Source organism: Ziziphus jujuba, chromosome 9 (assembly GCF_031755915.1).
Source record: "Ziziphus jujuba cultivar Dongzao chromosome 9, ASM3175591v1".
In the NCBI taxonomy this organism is placed as follows: domain Eukaryota; kingdom Viridiplantae; phylum Streptophyta; class Magnoliopsida; order Rosales; family Rhamnaceae; genus Ziziphus; species Ziziphus jujuba.
In genome coordinates this window covers 25,240,367-25,257,235 of record NC_083387.1, presented here as the reverse complement: position 1 = coordinate 25,257,235, position 16,869 = coordinate 25,240,367, and the positions used below count along the sequence as shown (strand labels likewise).

Here is a 16,869-nt window from a genome sequence, read left to right as displayed (position 1 = left end):
TTTATGATTTTGGTTTGTATTTTTTGTTTGAGAGTTTACATAGGTGGATTGTAATATTTAACAAAAGAAAAAAAAATGTTTATCAAATTGAGTTTAATTTTATAAACATTTTAAAATAATTTTCAGTTTAGTATTTTTATTTTTATTTTTTTGTTCTTTAATATAGTTTTTGGTTAATTAGACGAGAAATAACTAGTATTTAAAGCATAAACCAATAATATGCAATTGAATTAAAACTTGCAGGGATAGTAGCAATGCTAATTCTCATCCGTAGGTAAGGTTTTGTGTTTGAGTAAATTTAATCATTAATACATAAACTATACCAAAGCAACACTTTTTTTTCTTTATATTTAAAAAAAAAAAACACTTTTTATTTTTATACTTTTGCTTCTTTTATGGGCCGGACTCATGAATGGCTTCACTTTTTTCGTAGCCTTCATGCAACCCTAATTATAAACAGCAGTTTGTTTGAGCATATATGCACAGAACTCATCAACAAGTGGAATGAAACAATTCAAGTTTGATGGAAAATAACTGAGGTTCACATTAATTAATATTATCAGAACCAAATGCAGATAAAAAGAAAAGTAACAAAATTCCATAGATATCCAAATTTTGGAAGAAAACATAAAGTTGGTGCCTAGTCTATAATATACATTGTAAGTCTAACTCAACTCTGAAAGGGCACCATCCTATCTCACTCCAATTATAATCAACAACATACTTCACTTTCTCTGATGCTCTAATAATACACATCTTCCATTGTTATTTTAAATATACTACAATACTAATTTATATATATGATCTAGTATTGGTGATTGTTTATCTGATCTCCATGCATTGGTGTAGCAATGGGATTCTCTATAACCTGTATGCTTTGCTTAGGAGAAATTGCCATGAACTTTCCTAGATCAACAGTCTTGAGCTTCTCACTAGTCTTGATGATCACCAAGAACAAGATCCTATAGAAAGCTATCATTCCTAGTAAAATACCAAGATCAACCCACTTGGAGTGACCCATATTAACTTGCCATGTATTCCTCAAAATTTCTTCTCCACTTATTGTAGGTCGTCCTCCAACTTGATTGTTAGGGAAAGTTAAACCTTCAAACTCATTTTTGAACATTCCTTGGTATGCATACCTATGGAATGCAATGTAGTGCAATGGGTATCTCCAAAATTGTTTTGGGAGATCTCCTGGCAACCGGAAAAATCCGCCTCCTAAAATCATAAGACCTTGAACTCCAGCACCGGCTATAATCCCCATAAGATAATTGGGCACAAGGCTTGCAATAATCATCATTAGGCTCTCAACCAGCATCATGCAAGCAAATATCACACAGAAAAAGTAGAAAAAGTGTTCATTTCCTTCTTGAAGTCCAGGTAGAAAGTAAGCTAGTGATCCAGGAATCACTGAAATGATTAGCAAGTATGGCACAGCAGAAAATGTGTTTCCCATCATAAATGCAGCTGCTCCATAGTGCCCATTTAATCTTTCTCGTTCAAATACCTGATGATAAAGAAGTTAAGAGTTCATAATAAGACATGTGCCATAGAAATAATTAGTCTCTTATCATGTTGATTTTTAAAAACTAAGAACTTCTTTTACGGCCTTTGAATTTGCACATGCATATGTATGAATATTTCTATTAACACAACATGTGGAGTACATTTATAGATGGAAAACATGATTGAAGGAGAAAATCAAATCAAACATGACAACATGTGCTATATATAGTCAGTCTCATATCAGAGCGATTTTATTTTTTTAGAAAGAAGAACTTCTATGCCCCCTGGATTTTCTTTTCCTTCTTTTTTTTTTTTTTTTTTTTTTGACGAAATGGCTTCTTGGATTTCAATATACATTAATTATGGAGTTGAAAACCAAATCTTATACCTTCATATCTTCGACAAAGGAAGGAAAGCCACCAATGGCCATGAAAGTAAGGAACGAAACGATAAACATGATTAGTGAACCTCTTGCCTGCAATATCACAAAGAAAGTATGAACTTTGAAGATTATACTACTCTGGAAAAATTTTGCTGACCATATAATTAATTTGTAACAATCTTGTTCTCTCTTCCTCTCTCTCTCACCTGAATCGATTCATTAGTAAAGCCGACATTTAAGTAGAGGGTTCCCAATCCTAAAGACAAGGCTACATAGATTGCAAGGCGCAACCAGTAGTAGCCAAGATCACGAAACATGTTTATGAAAGATCTCCTTGTAAGAACAACAGACTGTGTAAGAAAGCTAGCATGGTTTCTCTCCTTCTCCACAGCTCCATAATCCTGATCATTTTTACATGCAAATATATGGGTGATAATGTTAGTAATTGAATTTTCTGTCTGAACCTTGATCTAGTTGTTGAATCTGTGTGGTGGATGCTTAATTGATTACCTTTTTAGATATTTCAGCTATTTCTCTTCGTACTTGCTGGTAAGTTTCAGATGCTTTATAAGATTTTATCAGGGTATTGATTACTTCTTCTGTGGATATTGCCCCACCTGATCCTTGTTCAATATCCTGCAAAAATTAATAATGCAGGTACTTTTTAGTTTTTCTATAAAGCCTATACAACTTGGTCAAAAAAAAAAAAAAAAAAAAAAGAAAGAAAAAAAAAAAAGAAAAAAAAAAAGACACTTGAAAACAATTGTGCAAATTAAATTCATATTTAAGACTTAAGCAATCTTCATTTTCAAAGGAAAACATGTACATATCCTACTTCACAACAGGCTAGTTATACATGAGAAAATAGGAATTAATACCTTTTCAAAATCCTTGTTTATGGTTTTGAGGAAGTGATCTGATGGATTCTGAAGAGTAGGGCAAGGAAACCCACATAAAGTGAAAAACTACAAAAAACAATAAAACACAAAATGGGGGGAAAAAATATATAAAAAGGGTTAGTCAATTATTCTAGTGTACAATTAGATAAATAAAATATAAGCTCAATATCTAAAACCCTTATATGCATTACCTCATTTGCTCTAGCAGCAGGACCAAAATACACTGTTTTACCAGAAGACAAAAGACAAAGGCTGCTGAAGAGTTGAAAGACTTCACTGCTTGGTTGATGTATAGAAGCAATTATAGTTCTTCTACTTCCATCTCTTTGATCCAAGCTTGCAATTCCACTCATAACGTGGTAAGAAGCTGCACTGTCAAGCCCACTTGTTGGTTCATCAAGGAAGAGAAGCTTTGGATGTGTTAGGATTTCAATGCAAATGCTCACTCTCCTCTTTTGCCCACCACTAAGTCCTTTACATCCCCAACCTCCAATCCTTGTGTTCATGGCGTCTTGAAGACCCATTTCTCTTATTGTCATTTCTGCTCTCTCCTTCTTCTCGGATTTGGACATTGAATCCGGCAATTGGAGTTGTGCTGAGTAGTACACGGCTTCGCTAACCGTTAGAGTTGTAATTAGAGTATCATCTTGTGTTACATATGCCTAAGTAATTCATAAAATTATTTAAATTAGTATCCAAAGAGTTATAAATTAGTTCAAATCCAAAAAATTATGATAATTAATAATTAATTATTGTCGATATTGTACATACCGATGTACCATAAGCTAGTGTTTCTTTGCGCCCATTTATTAAAATATCCCCACTTTGTCTTGTCTTTGAGCTTAATCTCCCTGCAAAAAATGTAATCAAATTAGAATTTTGTTTAATTAATTAAAAGTATTAATTAGTTAATGACCAGGAAAGTAATTTTTTTTTGATACAGTATTATTATAAGTTTCCTCGCCTATATGGATAAAAGAAGGGCTTTCACAATTCTTTGTTTTGGACCATTGAAAGTAAGGAAAAAAATTAAAATATCATATAAAAAAAATGAAATAAAATAAGTGGCACTAGGAGGGTCTCCAAGGCTACTATTTATGCCCCCTTCTTACAATGCTTTGTTTTGGACCATTGAAAATTTGAAAGTAAGGAAAAAATTAAAATGTCATATAAAAAAAAAAAAATTTGAAATAAAATAAGTGGCACAAGGAGGGTCTCCAAGGCTACTATTTATGCCCCCTACTTAGAAGTACACGTTATACCAATGTAGTTATGATATAATGACTTTTTGTCTGTAATATATATAAAAAATACTAAAACTATTAATTAATAGTCTATTTTTCGGTTATATTGAATGTATTAGTTTTCTTAATTGTACCTAATTAATTATCACTCAAATTTTTTTTACCTAAATAATTTATAAATTATAAAAAAATCTAAAAAATTCACAAAATTATATCATCTTTTTTTATCTGTGTAATCTAGATTGACTATCTAAATTGATTGATACTTAATTTGTGTGTATTTGGAATTCCTTTGAAAGTTAATTAGACAATTTCCATCAATGACAATTGGGAAAAGTAGCTAAAGTACAAAAAAGATTAAAAAAAACAGGAATATTAGCTAAAGTACAAAAAAATAATAATAATAAAAAATCAGGAATAATGGCTAGCCGACATACAGACTACAAACTTGTGGCAGACAATTAGTTTGGCGAGGAACAACCCCCAAGGTAGAAAAAATCTTCACGGTATATAATTTTTTTTTTTTTTTTCTTTTGACGAAGCTCGAACCTAGCTCATAAATTGGAATATTAATGTCTCTGGCCACATAGCCACTCTTCACGGTTTATAATTTTGTGTGGTGGACATTGTAAATGCATCAATCAGAGGGTGATATATTTTGGAACATTTGATATGTTCGCTAGTAACTATTATTAGAAGAGTACATGCTTGCCCTTATATGTTGGTTTATGCTGTGAAATTACTATCCCATATAGGTTTTAAAAAATCAAAAAACAGTGTAAATTCAACCAATTAATAATTGATATACTTATGAAAAACAGTTTAATGATTATATCCACATATTGCTTTATGGTGTGAAGTTAATTTGGGATTAAATCACTCAAATCATTAAAAGATAAAAAAAATAAAACAAACAATTAACATATAAACATACATTCCATTAATGAAGAAAAAACTTATATATAAATCTTATATATAGATAATATGGTATAATCAAATTATAATTAAATATTTAATAATTATTTTATAGACTCTACATGATTTGCTCAGATGTTACACATGGTAATATATGCTGTTCCAGTTACTTTATATAGTGACAGAATGATTTTTTTTTATTTTTTTATTTTTTTTGGGTTTTTAGTAATAGCCGCCAGTAAATTGTCATTATCCAAAAAAGATGGAAGAATCGTCAAGTAATCGACAACACAGACCTGAGTCTGTGATACTTTATTTTTTTGGCCAAATTAAAATGACTTTAGTGGATATTTATAAGAAAACGAACACAACCACCCAGACAACGCAAAGAACTATCGTCCTTTCTGCATTAATTACGGAACCTAACAACTTTTACGAAAAATTTGCTTTTTGGTCCTTAAGCTTTTCCTTTTTCATTATTATTATTATTGATGTTATTATTATTATAAAAAAAAAAAAAAAAAAAACAAAAAACAAACAAACAACATGAACCACAAACTTGCATATGCATAGACATAATGATTTAAAAATTAACTTGTTTGCAAATGCTATTAAAAAAAAAAAATTTTAACAGCTAATGCAACATTTATAGCCACTTCACGTATGCAACAATCTGAGATTATCACAGAAAAGCATAATCGCTACCTCTTTATCCAAAAAAAAAAAAAAAAAAAGAAAAAAAAGAAAAGAAAAAGAAAACAGGCAGCATTAAACTAAATTAATCATTTTAAGTAGGCATAACAACATCTTGTAGTACTCTACTCCGATTTGGTTAATACAGTCAAATGCCTCTCTATTCAAAGGAATAACAGGGACACCGTTATTTAATTAAACCATATATAAATTTATAAGGCTAACAAAATAAAAAAATAAAAAAAATAATCTTATATTTAATGAAGTGCACTAATTGTCACCACTAATGCCGATCACCATTTTATATGGTAAATTTTAATTAAAATATTTAATTTTATTTTTTATTTTAAAAATTTAAAAGTAAATACTTTATTTGAATTGTAAATTTCACTAGTTATCATTTATCAACAATGACAGATAATATTTTTTTTTAAAAGAATAATAACTTATTACCTATATATGTTTATTATGATTAAGGTTCAAAAAATCAATATTGATAGAAATATCTAAAGTTTAAAATATGAAAATTTTCATAGAAATATCGAAAAATATCGGATATTGATAAAAAATTATAAATGATAATGAAAATTTGTTTTATTTTAACATTTTCAAAAAATAAAAATTTCGAAGAAATATTGAAGAAATTTTGATTATTTTAAACCATAATTATAATTATGATATGACTTCTAATTTTAAATATATATATATGAAAATATTTTTTGCTATATATATATATATGTATATGAAAATATATTTATTATCATTTCTATACCTTGAGGAAACAATGGTAATTTATAGACATATTATTGGTTGCAATTATGATATTATAATATACTCTCCTACTTAATCAGCTACTCAATAGAACAAAAAAATAAATTCAGAAAAAAGAAAAAACCACAAGAATGTCCAATAAAAGAACAAATAAACAAAATAGGATATGATATATTATTGTTTTAAGAAATTATGTAAAGGGTACAAATGATATAAAAAAAATAAAAATCCCAATAATCATTTTTCAAAAACTTGATTAACATGGAAGGGAGAATTTTGTTCAATTAATTATTAAATTTGAAGAGTATTGAGTAAGACATACAAAAACAGAGACGTTTAAAAGTATTTGCAGAGAAATAGAGATGGTGTGTGAGTGTACGTAGTTTTCTTTTTTCTGCTTTCAATCCTCATTTCCAGATCGAAAAGATAAAATAAAAAGAAAAAGAAAAATAGAAAATAAATACTTAATGGAAGTAAAAACATTCACCTGCTAAAGCATCAAGAAGTGTGGATTTGCCACAACCAGAAGGACCCATTATAGCCATGAGCTCTCCTGGTTTGGCATGGCCAGTAAGACCTTGGAGGATTGCTTTGCTGCTATTCCTTCCTTTTGAAACTGTCACCCAAAGGTCCTCCCATGTCAAACAAACTCCTTCTTCCACTACCTTATCATGATTATTATTATTATTATTATTGTTGTTGTTGTTGTTGTAGTTCACTCTTTCCATCTCCAATGCTGCTCTAATCTCTAAATTATTAGCCATGTTTGGACTCCAAGAAAATATGAAAGAAAAAATAACAGAAGCTAGTACTCCTTGGCCTTTCTATTTTCCTTCGCCGTTTGAAGCAGCGTTAAAGATATCCGATTACCTCATTATATTTATAGATAAAACAACGATCGAACACGTTTCATGTGTACAATATGTGTGAAAGAGGTAATAGGTTACTTCCAATCAAAATTTGACACATAATAGGAATTTTTTTTTTTTTTTTTTTTTGGTTTTTTGAGGGAACATGGTCATACGCATACATGCAAATAATTGTCGAGTTTCGAAGGCTCAAACGTTTTTCTCGCGGCAATTAAGGTTTTGGAAACTATTAGTACTAACTTCCGCACGGACTGGTATACACTTCATGAATCACATGGTGTTCACGTGTTTTAGTAAGAAAATCCATTGATTAAATTATATCCATACACGTGTCTTTATGGGAATATTTTAGTGGTAAAATTTATTGTTATTTTGAAAAATATCGGATTCAGATCCCCTACTCCCAATAAAAACAAAAAAAAAAGAAAAAAAAGAAAAAATCTAAATGTAAGAGATTGGTAGATAACTGGGGACCACTTGTCTTAATTACTACTTCAAGTTCTTCTTCAATATAAAGAACACAGACCACATACAAAGTTGTGGTCTTCAATATAGTTGACGTTTCTTTTATCATTAAAACAAAAAAAAAAAAAAAAACTTCGTATTTGGGCGTATTAAAAATGTTTATAATATGTATTTTTTTTTTTTTGCCTAAAATTTATTAACTGAACAAGTTGGAGCTTTTTTTTGGACTTTGATTGTCGGTTTATTTTTCTTTGAAGAATTTGTACTCGTGACCCTTCTTTTCCCATTGGGACCATTTTGGAGTTCACAACGATCAATGTTGATGGTAATGTGATAATCTGTTTGAGAAAACACCTTTTTGTTATTTATATTCTCAAAAGCTGACTTTAAACCTTACTTTGTTTCTGATATACATCTCAAGTAGTTTTTTAGTGTCCAGTTTATGATTAATTAATAACGAAACTGATGCAGATTGCAGAGGAAGGGAGAGAGTTGACCACAACATTTCAATGATTTTCACTTTCATTCAGTTTTCTTTTTAGACAAAGCATATTAAATGTATTTCATATTTAAGTTCTTAATTTTAAAACATGTATTGCCTATTTTATCTTTTAATATGGTCACTATCATCAATCCAAAAACCTATTCCGAAATTCTGTAATGAAAGTAACATAGAAATTTATCACTAGGTATTTGACCAACTAAGATCGTCCAGCCACTTAAAGAACCTATCACTAAAATACAATGCCCCAGAGAGGGATAGGTATGACTATAATGTTCAAAGCAAAAAAAAAAAAAAAAAAAAAAAAGGAAAGAAGGTAGCCTGATTTTTTTGACTAGCTGTTAGCCTGTTGCTGAGAAAACGCGTGTCAGTTTGTCCCATTTATTAATAATAATGATGATAGTTATTATTATTATTATTATTATTCTTCTTTTTGCATTTTAGGGTTTTCTTTAAGTGGGTGGCAGTTTAATGGAATTTAAGGCATTTGGTCTTATGATTGTAAGAGGTTGCAAATTTCCTTACGAGAGATACTGAATTCTGGAAGGTCATTTCATGTCATACGAAATCTTGTCAGTAAACAAGATTCAAACAATAACCAAAAAAAAAAAAAAAAAAAGAAAAAGAAAAAAAAGATTCGAACAAGCCACAGCAACTAAAGATTGCATTTTTATTCAAAAAAAAAAAAAAAAAAAACAAAAAAAGCAGAAGAAGATTGTATCGCAGGACAACTTGGTTCTGAGCAGCTGAGCTTGATCATTCTTTTCCTTTTTTTTTTTTTAGTTTAATTTTATCACGTGTAAAAAAATTTGTGAAAGAATAATGTAAAAACAAACGATTCAAGACTAACTGATTTTATTTCCTTTAGGAATTATTTAACAAGAAAATTCTCTTAATATATTACCAAAAAAAGGGGAAAAAAAAAAAAAAACTTCACTTAAAGAAGTGGGTATGAAAAGAAAATAATGCATACATAGTCTCCTAAAAATAAACCGCACTGCTTTTCTATACTTTCTAGCTCACTTGGCAGAACAACATATGCGCAAACTGCATAAAGCGAAAAGTTCAGACCGATTGGTCTTATTCACTAGTACAGAACTAGGGAATAGATTTTGACCATTCGTTGTGTTGCATGGTTTCCCCCACTAGTTCAGTGCTCGTGTATGGATTTTGACCATTGGTTGTTTTGCATGGTTTCCCATGTACGTTTGTGAAAATTTTCTCCTCCTTGATCTTAAAAATGAGGTGCTGAAAGCATGTCTCTAAGCTGAGAGCTCGTCTCTGAGGATATTTTATTTATCAAAATCCTATATTGTTGCTTCTTTTAGATAACATTAGATGGCCATTGTTATTATGTTTTTCAAACCAGATCCCAAGTTTCAATCAAATCTCATGTTTAATATCTTCATTTGTAATAAATATCCATTAAACTAAACGTAAGCTTCAAGTCCACTAAGTTTAACTCAATATAAACATGCAAAACATATATTATATTAGTCATCTAATCTAATCGAATCCAATGTTATGATCAAAGATCTATAACCAAATACATAATCCCATTATGGTATCAAATTTTTATTTTATTAAAATAAAACTTCCATTTGCCATTCATGTGAGATTCAGACATGATCTGCATAACGAGCAGTTAGGAATGGCACTAAAAAAGTACTTTGTTTTCTTTGTTAAACTATTTTTTTCCATTATCCAAATTACATTAGCACTCAAAAACATCAGAATAATTACCTGCTTAAAACACATAATAAATATATTGATTTCGATTTGTTCTTCAGTGTTGCACAAAGTGAAGGTGCTCAAGTACAAGCAACTTGAATCAATGCTAAAAAGAGTGCCGGATTAATTACGGACCTCTATCCTATAAGCTACAACTAATAGTTGGAAAAACGTAATTCAAATCATCTAATTTTTCCACCAATATCATTTTTTTTTCTAATTGCATTTATGGAGCATGGACTTTGACCTCTTTTAACACTCCGGAAAAGCTGTGCGTATAGGCCGCGTTTAACATCCTAGCCAAAGTTGTGGGCATTCTCAGTATCTAGAAGCAAAAATGTCAACTTTATCAGCCACTAAAGAAAAAAGCAGGGATTGCAGTGCTCCAAACACAGATTAGAGAGCAACATAAAATACAAGCTAGAAAACTTTTCAGAGCAAAAAATTCAAAGCTTCCCCCATGAGAAAACCAGAAAGATATCACAAATGAATGGAGCTATTGTCCTCTGCAATATACCTTTCACTCAGGCTCCTGTACATGTGCACCTTAGGCAATGCCTCCCCAGCCTGTGTCAAAATCTTGTATATTGTTTCGTACATTCATTAATTTTAGCAAAATATGGATAGAAGCATATCAGCTAGAGAATGTTTCACAACTTTAGACACAAATGAGACATGAAATTTTACTTAGAATATGACAATGACAGGAGCTATAAATGAATGAACGCCATCTTACTTCAAAAATGTAATGCAGAAGTGCTGTTACACAAGAACAATACATATATAGTCAAAAGAGTTGTAATACTCTGTACTAAATTAAGGACGCTTATCGAATATATATTGCTTTCTCCCCTAATGCCGTAAATACTTGCATCTAGGGTTTAAGGAATGACTTAACGTCAAAGAGAAAACTACACTTAAATAATCCTTGGTCCAACATTGCATTATTATCAATTTATAAATATTGTGCTGTTTCATATTACAGACATGGATGAATGAAAAACCATCATTTTACAACATTTAGTCTTGCTGCAACTTTTGAGCTTTCTAAAGATTTCTCTGTGATGCACCCTATGCTAGAATCAATAGGACGGTATTGATTTTTACGTTCTTTAGAAAATCATGGTAAAAAATGTGGTCTTATGACAATTGCCTTTGAGAAGGGGGAAAAATACAGGGTTTAATGAAAGAAGGCATTCTAACAATTAAACGTTATTATTGTTTTGACTCTACCTACCTATTTCTGAAAAAAAACCCAAATTTCAAAATCACTATAGTTCAACAAAATCCTAACCAATAAAGTTTGAATAGTGGAGCTTATTGTAAGATGTATCTTTTTTCTTTTTTGGGAAAACTATTTTAAGATGTATATTTGACAAGCAAAGACAATAGAAACTTCAGAAAAACAAAGGTAAGAGAATAAAGCAATAAAGACTTTGAGTGAAAAAATAGTCTCACAACTGCAGACATGTCCCACATGAAACCACAATAACAATATATCAGATAAATCTAGATATTATTCACCACAAAAGATAAAATTTAGATATTCCAATTCATGACCAAAAGGGGGAAAAAAAATGAATCCATTTGTCCTCGCTGAATTTGCATGATTGTTAAAAGGCATGCATATCTCCAGAAACCTAACTATTTTTAACCCCAATACATCAATCCTCTAAGTTTCTAGTTTTGATTCATTTAATTCACGACATTAAATAAAAGAATTTCTATTCATACCTGAAAGAAACTCCATTAAGTGAATTATCACAGTAATAATTATACAATTTGCTGATGCCAATTAATGCAGTTAATAGTTCCTCAAGTGAGACCAAGATCTAAATAATGACAACAAATATCTTGACGATGAGAACAAGTATAAACAATTTAGGCAAAACTATATAAATGATGACATGACTATTTGCATTAATTCTGTGATTGCATACGGAAAAGAAAGCAGTAAAGAAGCAAAGTATCAATAGCAATATTGAAAATAGACAATAACGTGAAACAGAACAGTCAAGGATACAGAAGGAGGATACTGGTGTAAATAAACTTGCTGAAGCATGATGACTTCGTACTACAAAGTAGTGGCAATAAAAAAGTCACAAACAAAAGCTCACACCCAAATTTGTAAATGAAACCATGATAAAAAAAAAAATTAAGAAAAATGTACAATAACTTACTCCATAAGGTAAAACTACTCTGATTGCTCATGATAATCAGGAAACTGCCCCGCTGAAGTATGGTTACTTGGTAGCTCTTGGTAATTTTTGACATACAATTTATTTGGCTTGCTATCGTTGCTGTTAGTTGAGACATCATCTTCACTTATGCCGTGGTATTTTGAAGGAACATATCTATCCTCAAATGTAGTTTGCGACCCATGATTCTTATAGGTGTCTCTATCCTTAAACTTTTGAGCTGTGGTGAGAATTCCCCACAGATGAAGTTGATCTATGACGCTTGGACATGCTAGAAGATTGCCGTTTAATATCATGATGCTTGGTTCCAATCACCTCCAAATCATTTCCCTCCCTTTGATGATGAGTCTGCCCATGTGACTGGCCATGACTCTTGCGTTTTTCAGGGCTCCTAGAATAATACTCTCTATCACTTTTATGCCTACTGACACTTCTCTGATCTTCTTGAAATCCATGGTTATCCTGAAAACCTCTACTTGGTTCTTCATAATCACCTGTAGATTGGATGCTATAATTAGATTGCAATTGTTTTTTGAAATGATTTGAGCCACTTCCTGCTGCAGATGAGCCATAATTGATTTTTGTTGGCTTGTCAACATCCATGGTGACATCAGAAGCATAATGTGATTCTGATGGAAAGGCTCCTCCTTCAGTTTCCTTCTCAAAGCACCCAATTCCTCCAGCTTGCTTGATTTCATCCATATAATCCTCTATAAGATCCCTCATAACCTTTCAAAAGTATAAAGATAAACGGAAGGAGAAAATAGAAGGGGAAAGAACAAGTCTTCTGTGCTTAAAACATACGATAAGATGAACATCTTTTAGATGAAATGTAGTAGACAAAAGTTAAACCTCAAGCAACTAGATAATGAACTAAAGCCAGAATGCAAGTGGGAATAAAACCATCTCCAATTAATAGCCATACCTGGGATCAGAATGACTAATATGTAGATAATAGTTTGGTAACATGTATGTTACATAACATACTATATTCAGAACAGGAAAATTGATAGTGATGTTTAATAAAATAAGATGATCAATGCAGCTAGTACAAACATATATAACCCTCGACATACAGATATATTAAACACAGATCGACTTACTTTTTCAGATAAAAGCCTAGTTAAGTTGATCGTGGATATAGACAAACATCAAACACAAAAAAATGCCATATCTCATGTTATGAACCAAATAAAATATCTAGCTATTTTGTGTATAACTACTATGAATTAGCTCATTTTAACTCTTTTAAACATTGCAAAGCCATAGCTATAACTTCGCTAGAAACACGAGATAAATTCTCTCTGTTATCTCATCACTTTGTATCCTCTACTACTACAAGAATACCATAGAGTAGGGTTTTGGCCATATAAAGCAGATGCTAAGAGAAAATGAAACCAATAATCTGAATACCTAAACTTGCAGAACAGAGGTTGAGGATGATATGCACTATAAATTTAATATGAAAAACAGATGCTTACCTTTAGAGTTGTCCGCTTCCCCTTTTTACCACGATATGACACTCTTCACCACTTGTAATCCCTTTCTTCTGCCAATAACTCCTCTCTAGACTTAGTCTTGCTAGTATCCTTGTGTAGACACCCAAAAAATTGATCTTATAAGATTTTGAGCTGAAACATTCTACATTGCCAAAAAAACAATTTTGAGAAGTAAAACACAAGATAACTGCAGAACCAGCTGTTTAGTGCTTCATGTGTTGTATGGCTAGTGATAAAACATCATTCACTCGGAGAGACATGACATTACCAATTTAAGACAAAAACTAAAATTAAGTATTTGTCCAATTATGGATGTCCAGCGACTTCTCCGACTTTCTTTCAAAAAGAAAAGTGAAAAAAAACATTGCCTCTCTCACTTCTTTCTACTCTCTTTCTTTATGTCTATAGTCCAGTTGCTCTTTTTTTGTTTTCTCTATACACGTGACTGGAACCACCTTGGCACACTCTCATAATGTTTTATCAATCTATACAAAACAAAAGCTCTAGAAAAGAGAGAGAAATCAATACTAAGCTAAAAATATATAAAGTTTCCTAAAACATACTAACATGATCTACTAGATTTTTCAATAGAAACCAAAAAGTACAACCTGGATATTACCTAGTTAAGAGGCATAAATTCCAGCTACAAATATGGTTAGAAGATGATTTCTAGAAATTGAAACAAATTATTATTATTATTATTTTTAGGTATGGTACATGAATTGAGATTTACCTATATCTACCAAGTCCCTGCTAATTAATGTTAAACAGTATTAGTAATGTTATCAGTCATTACCTGGCTATATGACTACCGTCGAGGAAGTCCATCATGCTCGATTACAGGTCTATACTGAGAATGATTTTTCCGCTTTTCATTTGCTCTGTTTGACACATAATCATGCTTGGCTATCCTATAACAGAAAACTATAAGTAAGCATTTATATGCACCTTAGAAAGTGAAATATGTCAAAGAAATGAAACTGAGACAAGATTATATAAAGGGGTAAAAAATATACATGACATTCAGTAGGAAGATTTGAAATACACAGGGCAGTTTGCCGCAAATCAAACAGCACAAGGAACAAGATATCACAAACTACAAACAAAAGGTGTTAGTAGGTCTACCATGTAACCACATACTCAAACAGATGCAAAATAAATTATCATTTAAAGACAGCACATAATACTAGAAACATAATCATTCAGCTAGTTAGGAAATTAAACAGTGCGATTATTAATTAAACTAGAAAAAGCTAAGGCCCCAAAAGCCCCCTGTTGAAAAGTAAAGGGAATTGGCATTTGCACGATGTCAAGCTTAACATGAAGGAAAATTGAAGTGCATGCCCCATTTGCTCCATATGGTTTCAAATTGAAGCTAGCTGAATGTAGGCTTGACTGTCAAGTAAAAAGTACTCTGTTGATATGAAGTCGATCAACAATCTGAATGTGGCCACCGAAAAAGATGTCGTAGAAACACAAAAAACAAACATCATATTGCAAATTGCGAAGGTTATTTTGATTTACCACTTTCTTTTTCCATTTATAGGCCGTAAATTTTAATTAAATTTTCAGCACATTATGCTTGAAAGTCCAAGGATTCTTTGAGATTTTTTCAAAAATAACTTAAAAGTTTGCAGAAGGTTAAAAAAAAAAAAAACAGAAAAAAAAGTGAGTACAGTCAATACCGTTGAGATAAAGCAAGCGGTTGAGAAATGTGTGGTCCCTCAATCTTTTCTTGAAGCAAGGATCTTTCATGGAGTGCTGCAATCGCTGTTGCCACCTGGGACACAAAAACAACCCTGCCCATCACACTTTCATTTGCTATCCTATTCTGTTCTCCATCTGAGCTTTCTTTAAGCGGTTCTCTAGGTTTGGCATCCAATCCCTTTTGAACCTCTTTTAAAACATGATCCTCTGTCTCCTTCTGCTCCTATGGGAAAATCAACAAACCAGATGCGGCATCCAACATACACCACTTGAGAATGTTAATGGAAAATAACTTCCCATCCATCTCTCCATACAGAATAGAAAGCTGAGATGCCAACCACATCAAAGCTTGAACCAGGATGGGACAGTTGAAACTTTTACCATCTGAAGCCATCTCTGTCACATGCTTGTTCACCAAAGTCAAAGCTCTCCATACAGAATAGAATGCTGAGATGCCAACCACATCAAAGCTTGAACAAGGATGGGACAGTTGAAACTTATACTATCTGAAACCATCTCTGTCACATGCTTGTTCACCAAAGTCAAAGCTTTCATCCTAATTGCCTTCAAGCACAGTCCGAAAAGCAAAACTATATGATCCCTCATAGCCACATCGATCACAACTCCATATCAAGGAGAATTCGAAATTACCCATCTTGCGAATTTACATTCTCTAAGACTATCCAACCCCAATACGCCATATAGAGTATGGTAAGAGTAAACACAAGGATTTACAAAGATTTCTACAGCAACCGGAAAAACTATTATTTAACCTTAAATCTTTTTATATACACATGGATCATCAGGATTTTTTTCAAAATAGAACATTTGTATGATTCGATTAAATCTGAATATTTGTTTATATCCATAAATTTATCTATACAATTTGTATACCATGTGTTTTTGGCTTTTTGCTATAAACAATTTTGATTTCTACATATAGATATCTTCTTCCAGCTCACCATTTAAAAAAATTATTTTAATTTTCATTTGCTAAATCTTATAATCGAGAGCTATTGATATAGCTAAGAGAATCTGAACATAATTAAGCATGGCTATTGATAAAAAAGTATCATAATCTATATCTTCTTTCTAGATATAATATTTTGCCACCAATCTAACTTTGAAGGTTTCTACCTTCCCATCAGATCTTCTCTTTCTCTTGTAGATCCACTTGCATCTAATGGGTTTTATACCTCTGAGTCAGAATCCATAGATTTTGTCTCACGGTCCATGGCTTTTTTTCATTCTTGTACATCAATATCTTTCAGTGCTCTCTTGTAAATGGTAGGGTCATTATCTGGATTATTCATAATGACCTAATACATCTCACCTAACGAGGCATAACTTGCAAGTTTATATATCACTCTTTCATTACGAGTGTGCAGCACTGGCTGTTATGCATATATAGAAGGATTCAGGTTATGTGGTTGCAGTGGTGGATCACCAAACTCTTCATTATCTTTTTTTCGCTTTTAAGTTTGG

General features: G+C 31.5%; 1 protein-coding gene and 1 pseudogene across 1 annotated transcript; both read right to left on the bottom strand.

Annotated features, from left to right (window-relative positions):
- Positions 1–576: 576 nt before the first annotated feature.
- LOC132799551 (ABC transporter G family member 1-like) lies at positions 577–7,395 on the bottom strand. Its single transcript, XM_060811639.1, has 8 exons — positions 6,901–7,395; positions 3,562–3,641; positions 2,982–3,452; positions 2,770–2,856; positions 2,402–2,527; positions 2,098–2,292; positions 1,898–1,984; positions 577–1,510 (listed from the first exon to the last, which is right to left on the bottom strand). Exons 1-8 carry the CDS (start codon positions 7,175–7,177, stop codon positions 806–808), a joined length of 2,028 nt encoding a protein of 675 aa, XP_060667622.1. The 5' UTR covers positions 7,178–7,395; the 3' UTR covers positions 577–805.
- A 2,599-nt stretch (positions 7,396–9,994) lies between these two features.
- On the bottom strand, positions 9,995–16,667 carry LOC125418362 (U11/U12 small nuclear ribonucleoprotein 48 kDa protein-like; annotated as a pseudogene).
- Between the last annotated feature and the right edge of the window lie 202 nt (positions 16,668–16,869).